The 24,368-nt window shown below is 45.8% G+C and overlaps 1 protein-coding gene across 1 annotated transcript in view; it reads left to right on the top strand.

The window, feature by feature from the left end:
- Positions 1-8,312: 8,312 nt before the first annotated feature.
- Positions 8,313-24,368, top strand: part of KCTD18 (potassium channel tetramerization domain containing 18) — a 30,067-nt gene continuing 14,011 nt past the window's right edge. The window contains 4 exon segments of the mRNA XM_075934281.2: positions 8,313-8,568; positions 13,461-13,662; positions 17,115-17,326; positions 23,009-23,202. Coding sequence (XP_075790396.2) covers positions 8,389-8,568; positions 13,461-13,662; positions 17,115-17,326; positions 23,009-23,202 — 788 coding nt within the window. The 5' untranslated portion in view covers positions 8,313-8,388.

Here is a 24,368-nt window from a genome sequence, read left to right as displayed (position 1 = left end):
AGAAATAACAAAATGTTTTTTAAGTACATTAGAAGCAGGAAGCCTGCTAAAAAACCTGTGGGTCCCCCTGACTATCGAGATACAAAAGGAGCAATCACGGACGATAAAGCCATTGCGGAGAAACTAAATGATTTCTTTGCTTCAGTCTTCATGGCTGAGGACATTAGGGAGATTCTCAAATCTGCACCGTCCTTTGTGGGTGATGAATCTGAGGAACTGTCCCAGATTGAAGTGTCATTAGAGGAGGTTTTGGAACAAATAGAAAAACTTAATGTTAACAAATCTCCGGGTCTGGATGGCATTCATCCAAGGGTTCTAAAAAGAACTCAAATGGGAAATTGCTGAACTATTATCTGTGGTTTGTAACCTATCCTTTAAATCGGCTTCTGTACCTAATGACTGGAAAGTAGCCAACGTGACACCAATATTAAAAAAGCGGCAAGGAGTCCTGTGGCACCTTATAGACTAACTGAAGTGTAGGAGCATAAGCTTTCGTGGGCAAAGACCCACTTCGTCAGATGCATAACATGTGGGAGACCTCATGTGCCGAAGTGCCTTTGAGCAGGCAGTCGTCCAGATAAGGGAAGATGAGCACCCCTTGGCGTCGGAGAAAGGCCGTGACCACAGATAAGACCTTTGAGAACACCCTGGGGCTGAGGATAGCCCGAAGGGGAGGACCTTGTATTGAAAATGGCTCTCCGCCACGACGAAGCGCAAGAACCTTCTGTGAGCTGGGTGGATAGGGACGTGGAAATAGGCATCCTGGAGGTCGAGGGCTGCAAACCAGTCCTGTGGATTTAAAATCGGGATTATGGCAGCTAGTGTTGTCATTTTGAATCGTTGTTTCCTGAGATATTTGTTCAGACGACGGAGGTCTAGGATAGAGAGCCAGCCTCCGGACCTTTTCTGGGTGAGGAAATAGTGAGAGTAAAATCCCCTGTTCCTGAAGTCCTTCGGAACTGGCTCTATGGCACCCAGAGAGAGAAGGCGGTCGACCTCTAGTCTGAGGAGAGTTTCGTGAGAGGGGTCCCTGAAGAGGGACGGGGTGGGACAGGTGGTTGGTGGGATGGCTATGAGAGGGTAGGATAGCCGAACTGAACAATCTCAAGGACCCATTTGTCCGTGGCGATTTTTGCCCATTGATGTAGAAAGGGTCTTAGACGGTGGTGGAATAGCTGGGTTGAATGATTCACAGTGCTACCTGTGGCTGTCTGCCCGCCCTCGACCAACACATCAAATCTGTTGCTTGCTGTTGGAAGGCATGTTCGTTCTGCCAGTCGGGTTTCGGCGTTGTTGAGGCCTCTGGCGAGAACGCTTGTTGTCAAAAGGCCTCTGTTGTTGGTGGTGTTGTTGCCACTGGTGTCTAGTGTAGGGGTAACCATATCTGCGCTGATAGGGTAAGTACCGGCGTCTCTTAAAGGGGGGCGTATACATCCCCAAAGTTCGCAGGATTGTCCGAGAGTCTTTAAAGGAGTGCAGGATTGCGTCCGTGGTCTCTGCAAAGAGCTTATCCTTGTCGAAGGGTAAGTCCTTGACTTTTGTCTGTAGTTCCTTTGGAACTCCTGCCGCTTGAAGGAAAGAAGCTCTACACATAACAATATACTAATGAGAGCCATTACCAATGCCCCAAAGCCTATTGACTTGGTGATCAACTGAACAACTTGTAAACAGCCTTGTTTGTCTGAAAGTCTAAGCAGTGGCTGGTCCTAGGAACACACATGACCATACCACTGGGTAGTGGGATTCCATTTTGACCCTTGGTATTTTTTCATGGAAGCGGTGTATGTAAAACAAAAGACTCCAATCCTGGCAGAGAGTCTAAGTAAGCAATGGAAAGCTATCTGCTGGCCTGGGACCTGGCCTAGGACACTCTAAAACAGGGGTTGGCAACCTTTTCAAAGCAAAGACAGAAACTACATCAAAATTCAGACCAAGTGGTCAACAGTTCCATATTAAGAATGCCAATTTGCATGACTGAAAATATTCAACTTAGCAACAGGGGAAGGGAGGGAGGAAGAATGTTCCTGCAACCACCTTGTTCAGGGAAGAGAATGATGCCCTGGAGACATGGTCCTCCTGATCTGTGGGCTCCCTGGTGTCCTCGAAGATAGTAGGTGGGGGAGACATTGGTGGTTCAGCAGCAGGTGTGGCCAGGGGCTGAGGTGGCGCTTGAACCAAAATTGGCTCAGGGTCCTTGAGAGGATCTGGAGCCATTATGGTGGCCAAAGGTAGCTGGTGAGATGAGGCCACTGACGTTATCCGTGACATTGGGCCCTTTGACCTTGATGATAGGCCAGGGTGTCCAGAAGGGCCACTGTGCAGGTGCCTGCCATTGTGGGGGCCAGGATGCCTGTGGTGTTGGTGGGAGCATCCCAATGGTTGTGCCAGGAGCAGTAGCAGTACCCGCTGCTGCAGGAGATGAAGGACTTTGCCTCTGCTGTGTAGTTGGAGCCAGACTTTGGCATCAGAGAAAAGTGCTGAGGAGATGGGGAACGACACTATCACTTTCCATAGTGTCAAATGGGAGCCGAAGCCGGAAAAAATGGCTACTTTCCTCTTGTAACTGTTGTTCTTTGAGATGTGTTGCTCAGGTCCATTCCATTTAGGTATGTGCGTGCCATGTGCAGGGACAGATGACTGTTTTGCGGGGCCCCAGGCAGCATACTTCCGTGGGGCCCCCCCTTTGCCACGGCGCATGCGCGGTGACGCCATGTGCATGCGCGGTGGCGGCATGGCGCATGCGTGGGGCTTTTTGAGGTGCGGGGCCCGGGGCAGCCGCCCTGTTCGCCCTGCCCTATATCCGCCCCGGCCATGTGCATGATTGTCGGAAGGTTTTTCCCTCAGCAGTACCTGTTGGGACGGCAGTGGAGCTCCGTGGATTGGCACCTGCATATGCGTGCATATATACCCCTGCCGGCCTGCCATCCCCTCAATGCCTTTTTGCTGAAATTCTCTGACAAAGCAGAGGTGAGTGGGATTTGGAATGGTCATAAGCAATACATCTTGAAGAACAATGCTTACAAGAAGTAAGTTACTATTTTTCTTCTTCAAATGATTGCTCATGTCCATTCCATTTAGGTGACTCCCAAGCCAAACCCTCGGTGGTGAAGTCAGAGACTACGGACTGAAACACAGCTCTGCCAAATTCTGCATCATCCCTGGCCTACTGAGCTACAGATATGCTAACCATACAACCTGGAAAAACCGGGACAGTCCCAAATTCCAATCTTCTGTCTTGGTGCCCCGTAAAACATCGAAAATGTCCTGAAAATGGCAGCGTAGCTAGAAGTGGCTGTAGGCTGCTATTTCCTCTCCCCTTCCTCCTCTCTCTTCCAGGGGAACACGCAGGTCTTCTTAGATTTAAAAGGCAGAGCCACATGGAAAGACATTAGCTGAGCTGGGAATCAGATGAGCCCGGTTTGTGCAGAGCACTGGCTCTGCCTTTTAGAACTGAGTAAGAGCCACGCAGCTTCTTAGACTTAAGACAGAGCCAGCACTGTGCACGAACCGGGATTTGCTGATTCCCAGCTCAGCTGGCACCCTCCCGCATGGCTCTGCCTTTTAAATGTAAGACGACCTGCGTGGCTCTTGCTAGGTTTACAGGGCACAGCAGCAGTGCGGCGGGAGCTGGGAATCAATGTTGTCCATTCGGTCCACCCAAGGGTGCCTGAGAACATTGGGGTGAACCTGGTGCACAGCTGCACGATCTGCCATCACAACTCACAGCTGAGATTCATTCTACTCCACCCTTGCCTTTCTGTCGTAGTAGGCTCCTTCAGGCCATTCCACATTTTCCTTTTCCTGGGCAGTAAAATGAAGAACCTTGAATTCTCAGGAATAGAAGAACTTTAGAGAATTAACACGATATACCTTAGGCTTAAGGTCAGGGTCAGGAAATGCTATTAGGTAATTAACCACTCCTATGCACTCTTAGACTGTGAATGGTCCATCCCATGATGCTTCCATCTTATTGGCCTGGAGCACTGTTAAGACCATGACTTGCTCATCTATCTTGAAGGTCCACTCTCTGGCATGCTTATCATACCAGGCCTTTTGCTCTTGCTGAGCATCCTGCAAGTTCTTTTGAGCGAGCGTTATAAGAGTCTCCAGTGGTATTTTGTAGGTTGTGTACAAAATCCAAACTGTTAGTTCCTAGAGAAGAGGTAGCCCCCTCCCATTGCTGCTTTATTAATTGAAAGGGATCCTTAAGTTCATAGCCATAGATCAGTTCAAAGGGTGAGAATCCCAAACTGGGATGTGGAACATCTCTATAGGCAAACAGTAACTGTTGGAAAACCAGGTCCCGGTCATCAGAGCATTCTTTAGCTACATTTCATTGGCCCAATGCCCAGCCCCCTCTCTCAGATGCAGAATAGCTTAAGATTAGCTTAATCCTTTCCTCACTCTCCAGGTAAGTTAGGCTCTCCTTTGCAGCTTCCATTCACGACAGCAGCCGACGAGGCCTGAGCTCTAATGGAATGGGCCATAAGTGCTGGAGCTTGTACCTGGATCAGGTTGTGACAAGCCTTGATACAGGAAGTGATCCAGGAGGAAATACGCTGGGCCAAAACTGGAAGGCCCTTCATTCTGTCTGCTATTGAGGGGACTTGCTGACGGGACTTACAGAATGGTTTTGTCCTGTCTAAATAATAAGCTCTAAATTGGAGCTCAAACACCCATCTGGCAGATATAATGACTCTCAGAAAAGTGAACTTTCATGAGAGGTACAACAAAGAGTATGTTGCCATTGGCTCAAAGAGGAAACCCATCAGCCATGGGGCTTCAAGCCATGAGATGTAGGGACTGGAAATTTGAATGACAGTGCCGACTGCAGTCCTGAGTTATCAAGTATGGGTTCAAGGGGAAGGCTATGGGTTGCTCCACTGACAGATTCAGGAGGGTCGTGAACCAATGCTGTCGAGGTCATACTGGTGAGAATCAGGGAGGACCTGAACTCCTGCAATTGAATTGGTCCTTGCTGGGGTCCAGGTGATTAGTATACAGCATCATCAGCCACGGCATAAGGGGGCAGGCCGCTTCCCCCACGATGCACAGGGGCATCTGTATGTCCCCAACCGCAAAGTCATGCTCGGGGAAGAATGTGTCAGCTTCCAGTAGAGGCTGGAGTTTCGAAATACACGAGTGTTGTGCACTCTGTCCATGAACTGTCTGCAGTGGTCGACCAAGGCCTGCAGTACCATCGAGGTTTATGTATTGGGCCGCTTGATGACTTGGTGCGCAGATGGGGATGTGGGTTCCATCTATGGCTCCAGAGCAGTTAGGGAACCCAAGGGTGGCAAATCCTGTGCTGATTGGGTCCAAGTCTCCCAGGCGGATGACGGTGCGCGACAGGATGGAGTTGATGGCCCTCTCAATCTGCAGATGTCCCTGGCAAAAAGGAAGAGAGGAGGGCTGTGTGTGTGTGTGTAGGGGAGATATGAGACAGACCCAGACCAGCCGTATGCTGTTCACTGGTTCTATTGCATTCTGGGAGGTAGGCAGGCATAAGCCCACCCATTGAAAGGACCTCCCCCAGCCTATGGGGAGGGTCCACAGAGCCCAGAATGCCAAGTGATTACAGGGGACAAATAAAGAAAAAACAGGGACAGGTGTGGAGGTATGTCAAGGCTGTTCCCCACTCTGGCACTCTGAAGGAAGAAGGTCCACAAGAGAGCTTCAAACCCTTGCCTCCTGTCAGCTGACGGTCAGGGCTCCCTATATCTGTCCCTTAAGACCGGCTGAAGTTCTTTTAAATTGTGCTTGGTTCTATTACAGCACCTGAAGGAGTCAGGTTAAAACTTAAACAGTTACAGGTTTATTTGAGGAAGCTTATAAATCATATGGTTGCAATGGCTATTGTTCTATTTCTTAACTACTAGCAAAATATAGATCTTAAAAATGGTTACAAAGAAGATAAAGATAGAAAAATAGAAATAATGGTACCAAGTAACAGCTTACTCTTTCTATGTGTACACTTAAGACAGAGGACCACATCCAGGTACAATTTTTACCCCCTTCTGTGCCTCTCGACTCCAGCATGTCAGGCCAGGGCCGGTCCCTCAATTCCTAGGAAAGACGAAAATACGAGGTGGGCGACCCCATAGAACCTCGGGAGGTCAAACACCTAACCCGACCAGCAGGTAGAGGGTAGAATGACACTCAAAGTGAGTGTGTGCTGGGCCCATCTTATATACCCATGGGGTCACGTATTTCTCTTTCTTGTCTGTCATGCCAAATGGGGCTGGTCTGTCTTTTGTGAGACCAGTTCTTACAAGGGAGTTGTGAACTTAATTTACACTTGTAAGAGATAACTAAATTGGAATTACTGGGGATTCTTTTCTCAGTGGGAAATTCCTCTTCCAGGGACTGTGTGTGTGTTCGAATCAACATAGGTGCCAGCCGGTGGCAGTTCTCGCAGCCTCAAGGCCAGCTTATTGCCTTAATCGCTCTCTCCTCATATCTATATTTTTTCAGCTTCTCAGGATCAGATAAGCCGGCATAGACTATGCTGATTTTACTGCTCCTTCTCTGCCCTGTATGCTTCAGAGAGGCAAATAAGATGGATGAGATGGGGTGTTGGTCTGTCTGGCCACACCTCCTCTGGCACTGGTTACAAAAACGTCCCCCCAAATTCTAATACACAGATTCTAGGGAATTTGCTGCCACCATCAAGAGCTTTCGATCCCTAAAAAAATGCCCTGCTTGTTAGTACCCTCATTTTAGTCAGTTTTATTTCTCCTAAGGGGCTGGGACAAAGCCTAATGACAGAAGCAGGTAGGGAAATGTTCCTGTAAGCTGGTTCCCATTTCAGCCAGGCATACCAGTCAACAGAGAAGCGTAATGAGCAGCCAGCAGGGTGGTGGTGGAGAGGTGAGACTAATGGCCAGCAGGTCAGCATCAGAGAGCAGTAAGCAGGCAGATGGCAAGTGATACTTCTTAACACCGCCCCTCCCCCCCACATTCAGGATGGAAGGTGAACTCTGCGGATGCACCTCTGAACTTTCAGTCTGCCCTGACCAAGGGCAGCAACTGTGAGTGGGGTACTCAGAAGGGTTGGGCATGGGAAGGGGACATTTACATTGCTGGAGGGAAAACCTATTTGGGGAGGGACTTTTACTCATGATTTTGGTTATGAATTCTGTTTGTGGTGTTTTCCCAAATTAGTGTCATGTTACTACCCCCTCCGTTTGTTGAAATTATATTTCTGGATGCGCAGGAATATGTGTTCTTGATCTTATAACTCACTTGGTTATATATAATTTATGCTATCATGTGCCGAAAGTGTCCATCTGCTATGTACATTGGACAAACATCTCAAACACTTCGCCAAAGGATTAATGCCCACAAAACAGATATCAAACAAGATCACAAAGAAAAAACAGTTTCTTGCCATTTTAACCAGAAAGGACACTCTCTCAATGACTTAACCACCTGCATTCTGCTACAAAGACCTTTTACATCTGCACTTGAAAGGGAATCCTCTGAACTGTCATTCATATTAAAATTAGACACTCTCTGAGAAGGAATGAACAAACACTCAAACTATCTTACCCATTACCAAGATAGCTTCCCTCTAATACCATTAGCTCACAGACATCCCACTCTCCCCACCTCTAATATCATCAATTCACAGACACTTACCTTCCTTCCCCCCCCCCCTCCGCATTCCCCTCCTGTTCTAAAATGTGATTTGTCCTTTTCATGTGTTCACTTTTTTTAATTGTATCCTTTGGTATATATGGTTGTGACTATTTTCTTCCACTATTTGATCTGAGGAAGTGGGTCTGGCCCATGAAAGCTCGTCACCTAATAAACCATCTTGTTAGTCTTTAAAGTGCTACATTGTCCTGCATTTTGCTTCAGCTACCCCAGACTAACACGGCTACATTTCTATCACTGGGTTACATAAAGGCAGCACAGAAGTAAAGGCAGGAATTCCGCAAGCCTCCTAAAACAACCTTGTGATCTCCCTGTCACTCCCTTTTGATTCAGGATCCCCAATTTGAGGAGTGCTCCCATGAAACCTGAACAGAATAGGGTAAAAGCACATAAAAGCCCAGATTTCACAAGAGAACACCACATTTCTCAGTCCCCGATACGTTTTTGTGTGTGGCTGTGAATCTGAGAAGGCTCTACCTATTATTTCTCCCATCTGCTCATTCCCTTTGAAGCACCTGGTGATGGCCAGTTTCTGAAGACAGACCCTGCGCTAGACAGACCATTGGTCTGACTGACCTGGCTCTTCTTATATTCGCTCTTTAGAACCAGCAGAGACTTGCCTGCGCTGGAAGCTACAGCCAGCCCGACCCAGCGCTCTGGTGAAGCGGCCTGTCCCGGGAAGGGCTAAGGGGTAGCTGACTGGTGGGGTGCCAGGCACAGTGTGACCCCATGGAAACGGGGCCGGAGGTGCTGCTGGCGGGGATCCCCCCGTCACTCCCCGGCCCCGGTGGGGCGGCGGAGCCGCAGGGTGGCGCTGTGCGCACAGTCCCTGCGGCGGAGCGGGCCTGCGCTCGGTCACTCCTCGAGCCCCGGCAGCGGCGGAGCCAGGCGCTGCCTGACGCGGAGCAGGTACCGACCCTCCCGCGGCGCGCTGCCCCGGCCGGCGGCTCTCGCATGGGCGCGCTGAGCGGCCCGAAGCGCGTGTCCGCCGGCGGGCGGGGCGGGGCCGGGCCTTGCTCTCGCGCTGCACCCGCGAGGCAGGGCCGCTGGAGAGCGGCGCGGGAGGCCGGTCGGGCTGGATGGAGCGGAGCTGTCCCGCTGCTCCTCCCCCCCCAGCCCGGAGCGCGCCCAGCACCGAGCTGCCGCCGCCGCGCCCCTGCACAATGGGGGAGCAGACCCCTCTGCTGAGCGCGGGCAGGGCCTGGCGCCAGCAGCGCCTCTGAGCATGCGCAGTAGCCGCCACCCTGCCTGAGGCGCACAGCCCGGCAGGGAGCCGCTCGGCAGCTTGTCCCGCTGCTCCGGGGGCTGGAGAGGCGGTCACGTGGCACGGGGGGGGGGGGGGGGGATTTGCTTATCTGTAAACCCGCCCCGTGAGGGCAGATGGGGGCTCCCAGGGGTGTGTCCGACTCACTAATCTGATTGGTGCCAGCCTTGCACGCGCGTTTACACTAGGGCTGCGTCCAGATTGGCAGGATTGTGTGGAAGGACTTTCAGCGGAAAAGTTTTCCCGTTAAAAGTATTTCCGCCAAAGCGCGTCTAGATTGGCTCGGGTGCCTTTGCGCAAAGACATCCGTGGCCAGTCGAGACGGGATTTTGCGCAAGAAAAACCCCGCTCGCCATTTTAGCCAGCGGGGCTTTTTTGCGCAAAACAGTTCTTCCCTGTCTACACTGGCCCTCTTGCACAAGTATTCTTGCACAAGGGGGCTTTTTCCCAAGCGGGCGCGTGAAAGTATTTGCGCAAGAAGCGCTGATTTTGTACATTACAAAGTCAGTGCTCTTGCGCAAATTCAAGCAGCCAGTGTAGACAGCTGGAAAGTTTCTGCGCAAAAGCAGTTGCTTTTGTGCAAAACCTTGCCAGTCTAGACGCACCCTATAACTGTGTATAGTCCCGCAGCAGCACACAAGTTCTGGGGGTAAAAAGTACTTGTGACACTGCAGTTCTATGAATAAAATATCAAGGCAAAGATTGGAATTGCATCCTCTGTATTTGACTACCCAATAAACCTGGGCTTATCGGTTAATCCTGTTGACTATGTGCATTACCCCCTCCCACTTTGCTGCCTCTGTATCAGAGGCAGTAAGGCTGGGAGGTGGAAGCTGGTGATTGAGAGGCAGCAGTGCAGAGGCTGAGGGGTGCAGGTGGGAGCTGATAGGAGCTTTTAAACCAGCTTTATGCAGGTGCTGGCTCTCGGGACCTGCCTGCTCCCCCTTGTTGCTGCCTAAAGAGGCAGCAGGGTGAGGGGGGAGGCAGGCTGGAGCTTGGGGGAACCAGCTTAAAAGTATATTTTTTCTGATAGGCAGCAGCGTGCAGGGTGGCAGAGGGCTTTCTGGGAGTGGGTCTGTGAGTGCACTGGCTGCCACCGCCACGGCCTATTGAATAGTTGTGTAACTGCTAAAATGTGACGAAGTTACACAACTGTTCAATTACACGCTACGTATGTTAAATTTAGATTAATCAACTAATCAAATAGTTTATGTAGTTTGCTATTTCAAAATAGTTTATTTTGAAATTTGGCACCTCTACATCCCTTAACCCTCAAAGTTAACAAGAGTTACAGGGATGCCAAAATAGCGTGCCCGTTATTTCAAAAAATATTTCAAAATAACAGGCGGCTTGTGAAGATGCGGGGTATCCTTCTGGTATCCTGAAATAGCCATGCAGTTTAGAGGTACCAAAAGGCACTGCCAGTTTTCCGCAGCGCCCCTGCTCCTTCTCCCCATGGAGATGGTGCTGGGGGGAACTGGCTTTTAAGGCGGTTTCCCCCAGCACTGGATCCAGTTCCTCCCATTGCTGCTTCTCTCTGATAGAGGCAGCAAAGGCGGGGCGGGAAAGCAACTAATCGCTTACATCCCTGTAACACACTATCTAACATCTGTAGTGGAAAAAAAACAGCAAGCAAATGGTCTGGTAGCACTTTATAGACTAACAAAACATGTAGATGGTACCATGAGCTTTCGTGGGCATAGCCCACTTCTTCAGATGACCGGAGTTATGACTAGGAGATAAGAAAACTCGAAATAAATAGGAGAAGGGAAGGGGGGGAGGGGAGGAAAGAGAAAGATGCTTTGTTGCCCACCCCTCTACCTCTATACATAAAGTATCAGGAGAAAGGGTACTAAACCTGAGGGCTGCGTCTACACTGGCCCCTTTTTTGGAAGGGGCATGCTAATTTTGAAAGTGGGAATAGGGAAATCCGCGGATTAAATATCCCCCGCGGATTTAAATAAACATGTCCGCCGCTTTTTTTCCGGCTTGGGGAAAAGCCGGAAAAAAAGCACCTAGACTGGCCCGATCCTCCGGCATAAAGCCCTATTCCGGAGGATCTCTTATTCCTACTTCAAAGTAGCCGAGTAGATTAAGATCAAAGTCAGTGGATAGACTGGTAAAGCAGGAAGGTTACCATACAGGAAGTTGTTAGCACCTTCAGTGATAAAGGGTCCAGCACCCCATAACTTGATTAAGTCCATTGATAATTTAATTGAATTTGCATATGTATTGTAACTCCAAGTTTTCCCTGTGTATTTGACGTGAGGAGCTGGCCTGTGACAAGACCTCCACCTTCAGATCTGTGAGATTATGGTTAGGTAAACAGAAATGTTCTGCCACTGGCTTCTGAGTATTTTCTTTACGTATATCTGATTTGTGTCCATTGATTCTTTCCCGTAGAGAATGTCCAGTTTGACCAATATATATAGTAGAGGGGCACTGCTGGCATTTGATGGCATAGATCAAATTACTAGATAAGCAGTCAAATGACCCTTTGATTTTGTGGCTTGTGTTGTTTGCTCCAGTGATGAATTTGTCACTGTAGATATATGGGCAGAGTTGGCATCTTTTCTGGTTGCAGGGCCGGGTTCCTGAAGGCTTGAAGTGGTTGTGTGGCATGGTTATCAGAAAGAATATGTTTCAAGTTAGGGGGTTGTCTGTAAGCAAGAATAGGTTTTTATTCCAAGGCCTCTGAGAGTGAGGGATCATTTTCCAGGATGGGTTGTAGATTGTGTACGATGCTTTGGAGAGGTCTGAGTTGTGGACTGCAGGTAACAGCAAGAGGAGTTCTGTTATTTTCTCATTTGGGTCTGTCTTGAAGTAGTTCATGGCTGGGTACTTTTTTGTCTCTGTCAGTTTGTTTTTTTCACCTCCCCAGGTGGGTATCTCAGTTTTATGAATGCTCTGTAAAGATCTTGAAGGTGATTGTCTCTGTCTATGGGGTCGGAGCAAATCCGGTTGTATCGTAGGGCATGACTGTATACAGTCGACTGAAAATTGTGTCTGAGGTGGGAGCTGGAAGCATGAAGGTAAGTGTAGTGGTCTGTGGGTTTACGATATAGGGTGGTTGAAAGTTTTCCATTATTTAACTTTACTGTAGTGTCCAGAAAGTAGATTTCCCTTCTGGACTGGTCCAGGCTGAGGTTGATAGTGGGGTGGAAGTTGTTGAAATCCTGGTGGAATTCTTCAAGAGTCTCTTTACCATGTCCATATGATGAAGATGTCATCGATGTAGTGTAAGTAAAGTAGGAGTGTTAGGGGGCGAGAGCTGCGGCGAGAACTCTGGTCATCGGAAGAAGTGGGTTGTGCCCACGAAAGCTCATGATACCATCTACATGTTTTGTTAGTCTATAAAGTGCTACCAGACCATTTGCTTACTATTACTTTCTGTAACAGACTAACTCGGCTACCCCCTGAAAATCCCTAGTGGAGGCAGAGTTACTTTGTTAGAAAGTGAAATTAGCAAGATGGGAACCCAGAATGGCTACCATAATAAAATAAATTCTAACGTGTCCTTTACTTCAAGTGATAGTGCAAGGCCTAATCAGTTCATATTTGTCACGGACTGGAAAATATTCAGAAGGACTGAGTGTGACATATTAATATACAAAATGTATACTTTTAAAAACAAATATTGACGTTTCTCTTCTGATGTTTACAGCAAAATCTAAATCATACTGGGCCCTGAACTGCAGTCAACTCAGTGTCAGTATACCATTGCGACTACTGAGAACTCCACTGAAGTCTCACGTTATCAGTGTGGTAGGTGAGATCACTTTTTGACAACTCACAGGACAGTATGCAGCAACACAAATTAAAAACAGATTTTTGAAGAGGCAAAAGGCACCATATCCCATTACTATGACTTTTAACTATGCAATTTTTCACCAATGTCCATTTTAAAAATGTTTCAAAAAATATTCCATAGTCTTCCACTACTACTTTCGTGCAAAATTCTACATAAGCATTTGCAGGGGGAGAGGAGTGGGTGAGGAAGGATTGTAGGGTTGGAGCTGTTTTTGTTTTCCTGGGTTTAGTGAGATATAGTTGTTGTTTTTTTAATATCGGCATAAGGGCCGATGATTGGCTTTTGGTCACTGGTAAACTTTCAGGATCATTTTCAAGGCAGCTGTCCAATATTTTTTGCTTTGTTTTATCGTGTTGCCTTAAGATACTCAAGTTGAACAGTAATATTTACTTCTGGGGGTAGCCGAGTGAGTCTGTACAGGATAAACTTAAAAACCAACAAATAGTCTGGTAGCACTTTAAAGACTAACAGAACATTTAGATGGTATCATTATTTACTGTGTCATTTATATTGTATATTTATATTGTATTATATATTATTTATATAAATATTATATTATATATAATATATGTATATATTATATATATACTATTTACATAAGTATTTATTTAAATATTATATATCCATGTTGTATATATTGTATATTTACTGTTACATTTATATTGTATTAAATATGTTGTCTTTGTCTTAGAATTATCTACTTTTATTTCTGCAAATTTATTACAGGTTTTAATCAAACATACTATATTAATATTGAAATTTGCAAATGCAATGGAAGACAGCAAGACTGAAGAGGTGCTAGATATTCTTCGACTTAACGTGGGAGGGTGTGTGTATTCAGCCAGACGCAAATCTTTATGCCGCTTTAAGGATTCAATGCTAGCCTCTATGTTCAGTGGACGTTTTCCTCTAAAAATAGATGAATCTGGTAAATAAATCTAAGTTCTGTAATATCTAACATCTGTTCAGTTGGCTTTGGTATCAGTTTTCTATGATATGCGCTATTCAGTTACAGAGGTAATATATTAGTTGTTGTACCTAATAGGCAGGCACTGACATCACATTTTTTTTCAATTTTGAGAAGCACCTATGAAAGCTTTTGATACTAATAGAAAAATAAATGAAAGTAATACATAAAAAGGGACAAGAATACGTCTCAGTTAGGGCACATCTACACTGCACGCTTATTTTGAAATAAGCTGTTCTGAAATAGTTATTCTGAAATAGCTTATTTCAAAATAGCATATCTACACTGCAGGGAAGCCTCAAAATCATCAGTAGTCTGAGGCAGGCTTCCCTAATATAGATGTGCTACCTCGATTTAGAGCCCCAGGAGGCACTGGGGAGGAATAACTTAGAATGGCGCTAGTGAAGGGCTGTTTCAAAATACCAGCAGTGGAAATAGCTATTTCGGAATAGGCCTTATTCCTCATGAATGAGGTTTACAGATTTTGGAATAAACCGTCAATTGTTTCAAAATTATTTTGAAATAACAGAAGGCTGTGTAGATACTCATATTGTTATTTTGGAATAACGCTAGTTATCTTGAAATAACAGTGCAGTATAGATGCACCCTTAATTTGAGAAGTCTCCAGAATGAAGGACACTAAGGGTGCATCTAGACTGTGGGGTTTTTCCCGGAAAAACTCTGCCGTGTTCAAGGAACACTTTTGCTGTTCCGCTTTTTTTTGTGGAAGATCAAATGTTCTCTTTCGGGGAGCCCTGTATACCTTGTTCTACAAGGAATAAGGGCTCCTCTGGGGCTATGTCTACACTGGCGGCTTCTTGCACAAGAACTTCTTGTGCAAGGGTTCTTGTGCAAGAAGTCTTGCGCAAGAAAATGTCCACACTGCCATGTGCAAGCTGTGCTTTTGCGCAAGAGCGCCCACGGCAGTGTGGACGCTCTCTTGCGCAAGAAAGCTCTGATGGCCAGGGCTCGACAAATAGTGTAATATACTCGCCCATGGCGAATAGATTACACCCTGGAAGAGCCGGCGCAGAGCGATCTGCACATGCGCAGAGCGCAGAACCGCGTGGCTGGCGAGCAGGGCTCACCGCTGCTCGGCGAGCCCTGCTGATGGCCATTTTAGCCATAGGGCTTTCTTGCACAAGAAATCCCTGCCCCGTATCCACACTGCCCTCTTGTTGAAGAGCTCCTGCGCAAGAGGGCTTATACTTGTTAAAAAAGAGCATAGCTCTTGCGCAAGAAGCCCTCTCTTACCACGCTGTACTGTAAATTTACGTGTGCAAGAGTGGGCGGGCAGTGTGGACGCCCTGCGGATTCTTGCTCAAGAACGGCCATACTTGCGTAAGAAGCTGTGAATGTAGACATAGTCCAAAAGAGGAGGCTTTTCTGCCATTTGTGGAAAAGCCTCTTCTGGAAAAGTGTTTGGAAAAAGCTATGCAAATTGCGGAGCACAAGAAAGCACAATTTGCATAGCTTTTTCCGAAAAAAGGCTATAGTGTAGACCCTACCATAAAAAGAGGATGGAATAGTGATAAAGCTGATATTTGGATAAAATCTTATGTTCTGAATTGCATGCACTTCAGATTCCGTTAATTGAGTGGGATTTGTGGATGCTAGGTAACTGAAAAAAATCAAGCCAATAGACTTCAGTTAGGGACACAACAAAATTAGAGAAAACTCTTTTTCTAGGAATACAAATATTTTGTGATTACTAGTCTCCTCTTGGCTTTTCATAATAAAAATAAAAGGCAGTGCAGCTGAAAACTTTAAAGCTAAATAATAAAGAATGATTTACTGATATTGTTAATGAGCTTTCTTACCATAAAAGATGTTTGAAGGGATTGATTTTAAGGGTGCAAAATAACTTCCAGAATATTTTATTGCCAGTAAAGAAGACTGCACTTTTAAAATGGGATATAAGTTAACTTAAAAATCACTTTTCTTTGAGAAGTTTTATTGGTATTTATATGTAAGATTTGGGATGTAAAATCCTATTTAATGAATTAAACAGTTAAGTATCAAGTTTAACCAGTTAACTGATGAAATGGGGGCTGGAAGAGAGAGACCTTCCAACCCACTGGGCTGGAGCAATCCACCTGCCTGCCATGGCCAGGCTGGAGCAGCCCCCACATTGCAAGCAGAGGCTGCCTCAGCCCTGCAGTGGGTGGCGGGGAGAGAGAGGAGAAGGTGCCGGCTCCCAGCCTCTATGTGAGCATGCCTGGTGTGGCAGCTCTTCCTCCTGTTGCTCCCACCCTCCCTCTCTTCTGTGAGCCTGCTGACTTCCAGCAGTTAACTGATAAACATCACCCATTCACATCCCTAGTAAGATTACTGTAACCAAAAGACAGAGAAAAATAGCACCTTGTATTAGGGATGTGAGTGTGTAGAGACGACTACATGATTAACCGATAAGCCTAGACTACATGCATTTCCCCCCTTGCTGCCTCTGATACAGAGGCAGCAAGGGGGGGTAGTGGGAGCCGGTGCCCATGAGGAGCTGGCTTAAAAGCTGGCTCACCATGAGCACTGGATCCCCCTCCCCCTCCCACGCTGCTGTCTTGATAGATCTGATACACACAGGATCCTACACAGGCAGTGGAGGGGTAGGCAGAAGCCGGTGATGGGGGGAGCTGGCTGAAAAGCCGGTTCCCCCCAGCACCAGCTCCCCAGTGCCACCTGCCTCACTCCTCCCACCCTCTGTCTCTGATAGATGCAGCAGCAGCAGGGGGGGGGGGGGGGGGGCGGCAGAGCAGAGGAGGCTGCCGTGAAGTGGCCTCTGTCCGCAGGGTGTCCAGATACCTGTCCATGGGGGGCCTAAACCTGAAATTAAAGGTATTTTTTTATCAGAGACAGCAGCACTGGGTTGGTGGGGGCAGGTGGCTCTGCAAATTCGGTGCTTGTGGGGAGCCGGCTTAAAAGCTGACTCCTCTCCCCCTGCCAGCACTGATCCTCCCTTCCCCATTGCTACCTCTAATACAGAGGCAGCAAGGGCGGGGAACATGTGTGTAGTTGATAGGATTAACTGATAAGCCTACGCTTATCGGTTAACCCTGTACTTGATTATGTGTTGACATCCCTAGTTTAGGCACTGATTCTTTGAAGTGATCTGTATAGACGGATCACAGATTTCTCATTAGGACTCCAAATACCATAGGACTGCATGCCAGGGATCAGTCTGTTGATCTGCAAATTAAGAAGTACTGTAGAGAAGCAAAGAACCAGTTTTAAAAGAAGTGATGATATTTTACTAAGATACACACCCAAGCAAGATACCTGTTTAAATAACTACTTAGGAAGTCATATAGCCTCGATAAATTGTTAATTGAAGGATCCATTAGATAATTTGGTAAAATATGACAAACTTCTGCCTTAAATTACAAATAATATTTTAAAATATTTTATTTTAATTTTAGGGGCTTGCCTTATTGATCGAGATGGAAACCTGTTTGAGTACCTTTTAGATTATCTTCATGGAGAAGTTCGGATACCTGAGGATGAACAAACGCGAATTGCGTTGCAGGAAGAAGCAGATTACTTTGGAATCCCTTATCCTTACAGTCTGTCTGATCACTTAAGCAATGAAATTGAGACATATTCTTTAAGGTCAAATATAGAACTTAAAAAGGTCTTGGCTTTTCTTTTAATTTTAAGTATTCGAGAATTCATGTAGTTATTTGGTATCAAATAATGGTTTCAGGGTACAACTTTTGAAAAACCTGTACATACCAACTCAGAATTTCAGGGGGAAAAATAATTTTCTATTTATTAGTGTTGCTAATAGAGTGATGTTAAGGATATGGTAGCATTTTTCTTCATTCTATTATAAGGGCTTTGTATTTTTGTAACATACACATTTTCTGTAAAGCAGTATAATAAGTTAGGGATGTTAAAATGCAATTAACTACATAAATGTATAAGTGCTGTAAATTTCAGAGGTTATATGGTTACACATGGGGGGCAGGAGGCTTCCCAGGAACTGGTGAGCACTGGGAGCTGGCTTTTCATCTGGCCCTGCGCATACTGGGAGCCTGTGTGCAACCGTGAAGGTTAACCAATGAGGCTAGGCTCATCAGTTAACCATGTACACAGTTACACTTTTAAAACCCTCCTCTAAATCTGATTTTTCAGGTCCTCTGTTAAAAGTGACTTTGTAAAATTGGCATTGTGAAGTTCCATGTTTGTGTTTCAGTGACTTCATTTTTAATTTGATTACTTTACAAGATGTTTCTTGTGTCACTCTTGAAAACTTTTCCTGAGATCTAAAAAAAAATGTAATTTTCTTCTGCCATTCCATATAGCAATTGAAGTGCCACTTAGCTACACTAATTAGATATTGTAGTTCTGGGATGCATAAACAGGTGCATCTCAGAGTAAAGAAGTTATTTTACCTTTGTGTTTGGAACTGGTATGTGCTGCTGGAACACTGTCCAGTTCTGTCGCCCACTGTTCAAGAAGGATGTTGATAGGACAGGGTTCAGAGAAAAGCCACAAGAATAATTACAGGATTAGAAACATGTCTAATAATGACAGTCTCAAGGAGCTCAATTTCTTTAGCTTAACAAAGAGATGGTTAAGGGGTGATTTGATTGTAAGTACCTATCGGGTAACAAATATCTAATAATGGGCTTGTGATGGAGTGTGCACAGTCCTACACTGGGCTGGGAGGGCTTAATGCCCCGTGGGTGGAGGACGTCCCCCACCATTGCACTTGGCATGCTCCAAGGGCTAGGGTAGTATAAAAGGGAGCAGCTTAGCTCAGTCTAGGTTGGATGCTGAAGAGGAAAGACCTGCTGAAAGTTACAGAGGTGGGCCAGCCAGAAGCCTGCATGACAGGATCCGGAGACCTAAATTGCACCTCCAGACCTGACAGAGCTGCAGGAGGAGACTGGCACTGCAGAGCCTGACGACACAGCAACTACTTGTACTGTTCCAATGCTAGATCTGGTAGGAAGTTACCCAGGGAGGGAATGCAGGACTGTTGGTGAGAGTGTGGCCAAGAGGGCACCTCTGACAAGACTGTCTGTATATGGATTGTAACTACAGCCAAGTCCGGCTCCCTGGGCACAGGGCCTGGAAACCTGGCCTGGGGAAACTGGTGACCATCTGTGGGCCTGGGTCCCCCTACTAGGGCTGCTGCCCCAAATTCCTGTGATTCTAACCATTAGGCTGTGCTGCCCTGAACCTCCAGGCTGTGTTATTGACTCTTACCAACTCTAGCCTTTAGGCTGTGCTGCCCGGAACCCTAAGGCTGTATTATAGACAGTGGCCATTGGGTTGCACTCTCATCATATTGTGAGTATGCCCCATCCCAAGTGGTGGAAAATGTGGGCATTGATCAGGACTTGATAAGAAGCCCAGGTGGAAAGATGAGGTTAGGGAAACCTCCCTATTTCTGATACTGGTGGAAGATAGATTTAGAAAAGCTCCTGAAATGAATGGTGCACAACCAACAAAAACAGGCAACCCAACAACCACAGCAACAGACTCACTTAGTACAACAGTTAGCCTGCCCGCACCAACTCCAGATGACTCAGCATCAGGAGCAGCAACAACAGCTGCTCCATGAACTGGCTACCCAACACCAGAACCAACAGAAGGCACTGGTTCAATAGATAGCAGCTCTATTGTGCCCTAGTGGACCCTATTTATTCAGTTGATGGCCTATCTATTCGGTCGATGAAGATGGGGCCAGGTGGCGATCTAGAGGCCTTCCTATTCACCTTTGAATATGTTGTTACAGCTGCCTATTGGCCTCAGGAACACTGGGCCATGTTATTGGCCTCTTATTTGATGGGATAGGCACAGATGGCCTACTTGATACAAGAGATGGCCTACTTGGGATACAAGAGAGGCTTTGCATTATGCAAGGCCGTGTGGTCCAGTATTGCAAGAGATAATATTTGATGACACTGGTATAAGCCCGAGACTTACCGTCTGCAGCTGCATAAGGAAGAGTACCCTGCGGGGGCTCAGCCCCAACACATACAGGACCATTGCAGGGAATTATTGAACTCCAAGAATTTAACTGGCCCTCAGATGGCGGAAGTGGTGGTTCAAGCAGTTTAAACAGGTGCTTCCCCGGAGGAGCAAGGGAATGGATCCAGTGCCATAGGCTGACATCACTCACAGCTGAAGTGTCACTAATGGAGGATTACATGTCGGCAGAAGAGACCTGGACCTGACCCAGATGGTCAGAAAGCCCAAAGAAATGAGGCTCTGGGGAATGTATACCCACATTCTTCTTACCCTGGACATGCCAAAACCACCCATCCAGAGCACCAACAGCAAATTAACCAAATACCTGTGAGGAAGTAAAGGGTGAGGAATGTGGCTAAAGAGGCCACGTGGGACTGTTGCGGGAGTGCGGCCAAGAGACACACTTCTGACAAGACTGTCCGTATATGGATTGTAACTACAGCCAAGTCCGGCTCCCTAAGCACAGGGCCTGGAAACCTGGCCTGGGGACACTAGTGTTGCTGGTGTCTGTGGATGGAAATGCGATGGAAATGCAACAATCACTTTGATGGACTCTGGATGCAGCCAGATGATGGTATAAGAGGGACTAGTCTCCAGCCTCCAACCTTCTGGGAATACGATCCACCTACAATGTATCCATGGAGATATATGACCCTAACCAACTGTCTGGGTAAAGCTTGAGGTCTGCAGCCAGGAAGAGGTCCTTCAAATAGGAGTGGTGCCCTGACCAACCTAACTCGTAATACTAGCCTGAGATTGGCCTTTGTTCAAAGAGGTGGTCCTGGAATGTGGAAATAAGCATGGCAATAAGGGGGATCCAGTGGATATAGTGTACTTAGATTTCTAGAAAGTCTTTAACAAGGTCCCTCACCAAGTAACGTTAGTTGTCATGGGATAAGAGAACGTCCTCTCATGGACTGATAACTGGTTAAAAGACAGGAAACAAAGTGTAGGAATAAACTGTAAGTTTTCAGAATGGAGAGAGGCAGCTAACGATGTTCCCCAAAAGTCTGTCCTGGGACTAATCCTATTCAACTTGTTTATAAATGATCTGGAAAAAGGGGTAAATAGTGAGGTGGCAAAATTTGCAGATGGTACTAAACTCAAGATAGTTAAGATCAAAGCAGGCCGTGAAGAACTTCAGAAAGATCTCACAAAACTAAAATGGCAAATGGATTTTAATGTTGATAAATGCAAAGTAATGCATATTAGAAAAAATAATCCCAACTACATATACAAAATGATGGGGACTAATTTAGCAATACCCATTTAAGAGAAAACAACCACTCAGTTTGCAGTGGCAGTCAAAAAAGCAAACAGAATGTTAGTAATAATTAAAAAGGGATAGAGAATAAGACAGAATATCGTATTGTCTCCATATACATCTATGGAACGCCCACAAATTTAATATTACGTACAGATGTGGTTGTTTTATCTCAAAAAAGGTATATTGGCATTGGAAAATCATAGAATCATAGAATACTAGGACTGGAAGGGACCTCGAGAGGTCATCGAGTCCAGTCCCCTGCCCTCATGGCAGGACCAAATACTGTCTAGATCATCTCTGATAGACATGTATCTAACCTACTCTTAAATATCTCCACAGATGGGGATTCCACAACCTCCCTGGGAAATTTATTCCCGTGTTTGACTACCCTGACAGTTAGGAACTTTTTCCTAATGTCCAACCTAAACCTCCCTTGCTGCAGTTTAAGCCCATTGCTTCGTCTTCTATCCTCAGAGGCCAAGATGAACAAGTTTTCTCCCTCCTCCTTATGACACCCTTTTAGATACCTGAAAACGGCTATCATGTCCCTCCTCAATCTTCTCTTTTCTAAACTAAACAAGCCCAATTCCTTCAGCCTTCCTTCTTAGGTCATGTTCTCTAGCCCTTTAATCATTCTTGTTGCTCTTCTCTGGACCCTCTCCAATTTCTCCACATCTTTTTTGAAATGCGGTGCCCAGAACTGGACACAATACTCCAGCTGAGGCCTAACCAGTGCAGAGTAGAGCAAAAGAATGACTTCTCGTGTCTTGCTCACAATACACCTGTTAATGCATCCCAGAGTCATGTTTGGTTTTTTTGCAACAGCATCACACTGCTGAGTCATATTCAGCTTGTGGTCCACTAAAACCCCTAGATCCCTTTCTGCCGTATTCCTTTCTAGACAGTTGCTTCCCATCCCAATCGTCGATGAAGATATTGAACAGAGCCGGTCCCAAAACAGACCCCTGCGGAACCCCACTAGTTATACCTTTCCAGCAGGATTGTGAACCATTAATAGTAAAAGGTTCAGAAAAGGGCAATAAAAATGATGAGGGGTTTGGGACGGGTTCCATATGAAGAGAGATTAAAAAGACTGTGACTTTTCAGCTTAGAAAAGAGACTGAGGGGGGATATGATAGAGATGTATACAATCATAACAGGTAAGGAGAAAGTGAATAAGGAAAAGTTATTTGCTTGTTCCCATAACATAAGAACTAGGGGTCACCAAATGAAATTAATAGGTAGCAGGTTTAAAACAAACAAAAGGACGTTTTTCTTCATGCAGCTTATGGTCAGTCTGTGGAACTCCTTGCTAGAGGATGTTGTGAAAAACAAGACTTTAACCGGGTTCAAAAAAGAACAAGGTAAATTCATGGAGGTTAGGTCCATCAATGGCTATTAGCCAGAATGGATAGGAATGGTGTCCCTAGCCTCTGTTTGTCAGAGGCTGGAAATGGATGATCGGAGGGGGATCACTTGATGATTACCTGTTTCTGTTCACTCCCTCCGGGGCATTTGGCATTAGCCACTGTCAGAAGACAGGACACTGGGCTACATAGACCTTTGGTCTGACCCAGTATGGCCGTTCTTATGCTTTCATTGTTGTTGTTGTTTTAAAGGCACAGAAGGAAAACAGTGTAGCACTCACTGTTTTAGGGTTTGTCTAGAGGATAGTTTTACTATGTTTGGTTGCTGAGTAATTCCCCTGTGACATTTGAATGTGAAAATCTAGACACCACAAACGCAAGCTCCTGATCTACTTTCTTTAGATCATTATTTTATATACTTTTATCATGCCCCTTCTTATTCTGCTCCTATTTAAAATAAATAATTATTGTCTTTAAGTTTTGTTTCCATGCCCTAATCATTCTTGTTGCCATTCTCTGAACTCCCTCCACTTTCTAATATCCTTTTTGAGGCAGGAAGACTAATACTGTACACATTCTTCTAGATTTGTTTAGTGGAGTTTATTATTAAATGAATTTGAAATAAGCTTCAGTTTGAAAAAGTGGTTGTTTAAATTTTTTTTAGTATAACATTAATCCTACATTTTATTTTTTCTAGGCTTTGGTAGACTTCTGTGATTCTTATGGCTTAGTCTGCACCAAGCCTACAGTTTGGGTTCTACACTACCTCAACACATCTGGAGCAAGCTGTGAGAGTAGAATTATTGGTGTGTTTGCCACAAAAGCTGATGGCACTGATGTACTTGATAAGGAACTGGGAGGAAGAATAAATAATAAAAATATGTACAAAAGGTAAGACAGCTGAACATGAGAGAGCGTGCTGAAATGAAACTGTCACTTCTTCAGGCCTGGATCCTTCTTTTCTGTTTGGAAACAGCTATTTCACATAGGTTGAACCTTTCTAGTCTAGTGCTTTTGGGACTTGACTGGTGCTGAACCAGAGAATTTGCCAAACCACAGTAAGTCAATATTGTCTAGCAGCATTGCCAACACTTCCACCGCTTCCTAGGTGCTCAGAAGACGTTTTGGGGTAAATTAGAGCTAAATAACAGCACAGAACACTGATAGCCATGAGTGATGGCTGTAAAAATACATTATGGGACCCTGGGAAACTTGGTCCCACCCATGATAATGGTACATCCAGCAAACTGAAATCATGCCAGTCCATGGATGTTGCTGGACCAGAGAGTGCCAGACTAGAGAGGTTCAACCTGTACACTGTTGTTACTATTGGAAATTAATAAAGTAATGATCTAAAATTAGGCAAGGAATACAATTAGAGAATGTCCACAGAAGGTGGCCATTTTACAGTTACTGTAAATCCTCATTTTGTTTCAAGGACATTTTGTAAAACATTGTTCCCTTTTAAAATTTATGTTTTCATTTAGGAAGATACTTATATTAAATAATGGAGAAAATTGCATTCATGAATCCTTAGAGCAGAAAACATGCACCATTTCTTAGTTATTAATGGAGTCACATTTTAAAATCTTATCAGACGAGACAGGAAGAAGAGAGAGACAACAGGGGAATGAAGAAATGAAGGCAAAAGGAAATTGTCTAACTTATGCTTGACATAACAAAGGACATGTACTCCCTTGTGGAATCCGTCATTATGGGTTTTTAAGTGCAGAATAGACAGTCACCAATCTAGATCAGCGGTTCCCAAACGCCAGGCCAGGGGACGAAAAAAGCCCCGAGTCTCCCCACTTCGGATTTGGCTTGCAGGGAAGAAGCTCCACATGCTGCCGCTCCCCCTTCCGCTTCTCTAATTGGGAGAACAGCAGCTCATTGACACACTGCCTGGAGACTTTCCCCACTGCTCCCACTGGCCAGAATCTAGCCAGTGGGAGGCCATGCCTTGGAAACAGTGCCTGGGAGCAGGGGGGAAAGGGGAGCACAAAGGCAAGTAAGTACCCCCCCCTCATGTCCAGACCCCACATTCCCAGTCCACTCCT

The sequence above is a fragment of the Pelodiscus sinensis genome, chromosome 7, assembly GCF_052426305.1.
Source record: "Pelodiscus sinensis isolate ZL-2025 chromosome 7, ASM5242630v1, whole genome shotgun sequence".
Lineage (NCBI taxonomy): Eukaryota > Metazoa > Chordata > Testudines > Trionychidae > Pelodiscus > Pelodiscus sinensis.
Note: the sequence above shows the minus strand (reverse complement) of the source record. Positions and strands in the feature narration are given on the sequence as shown.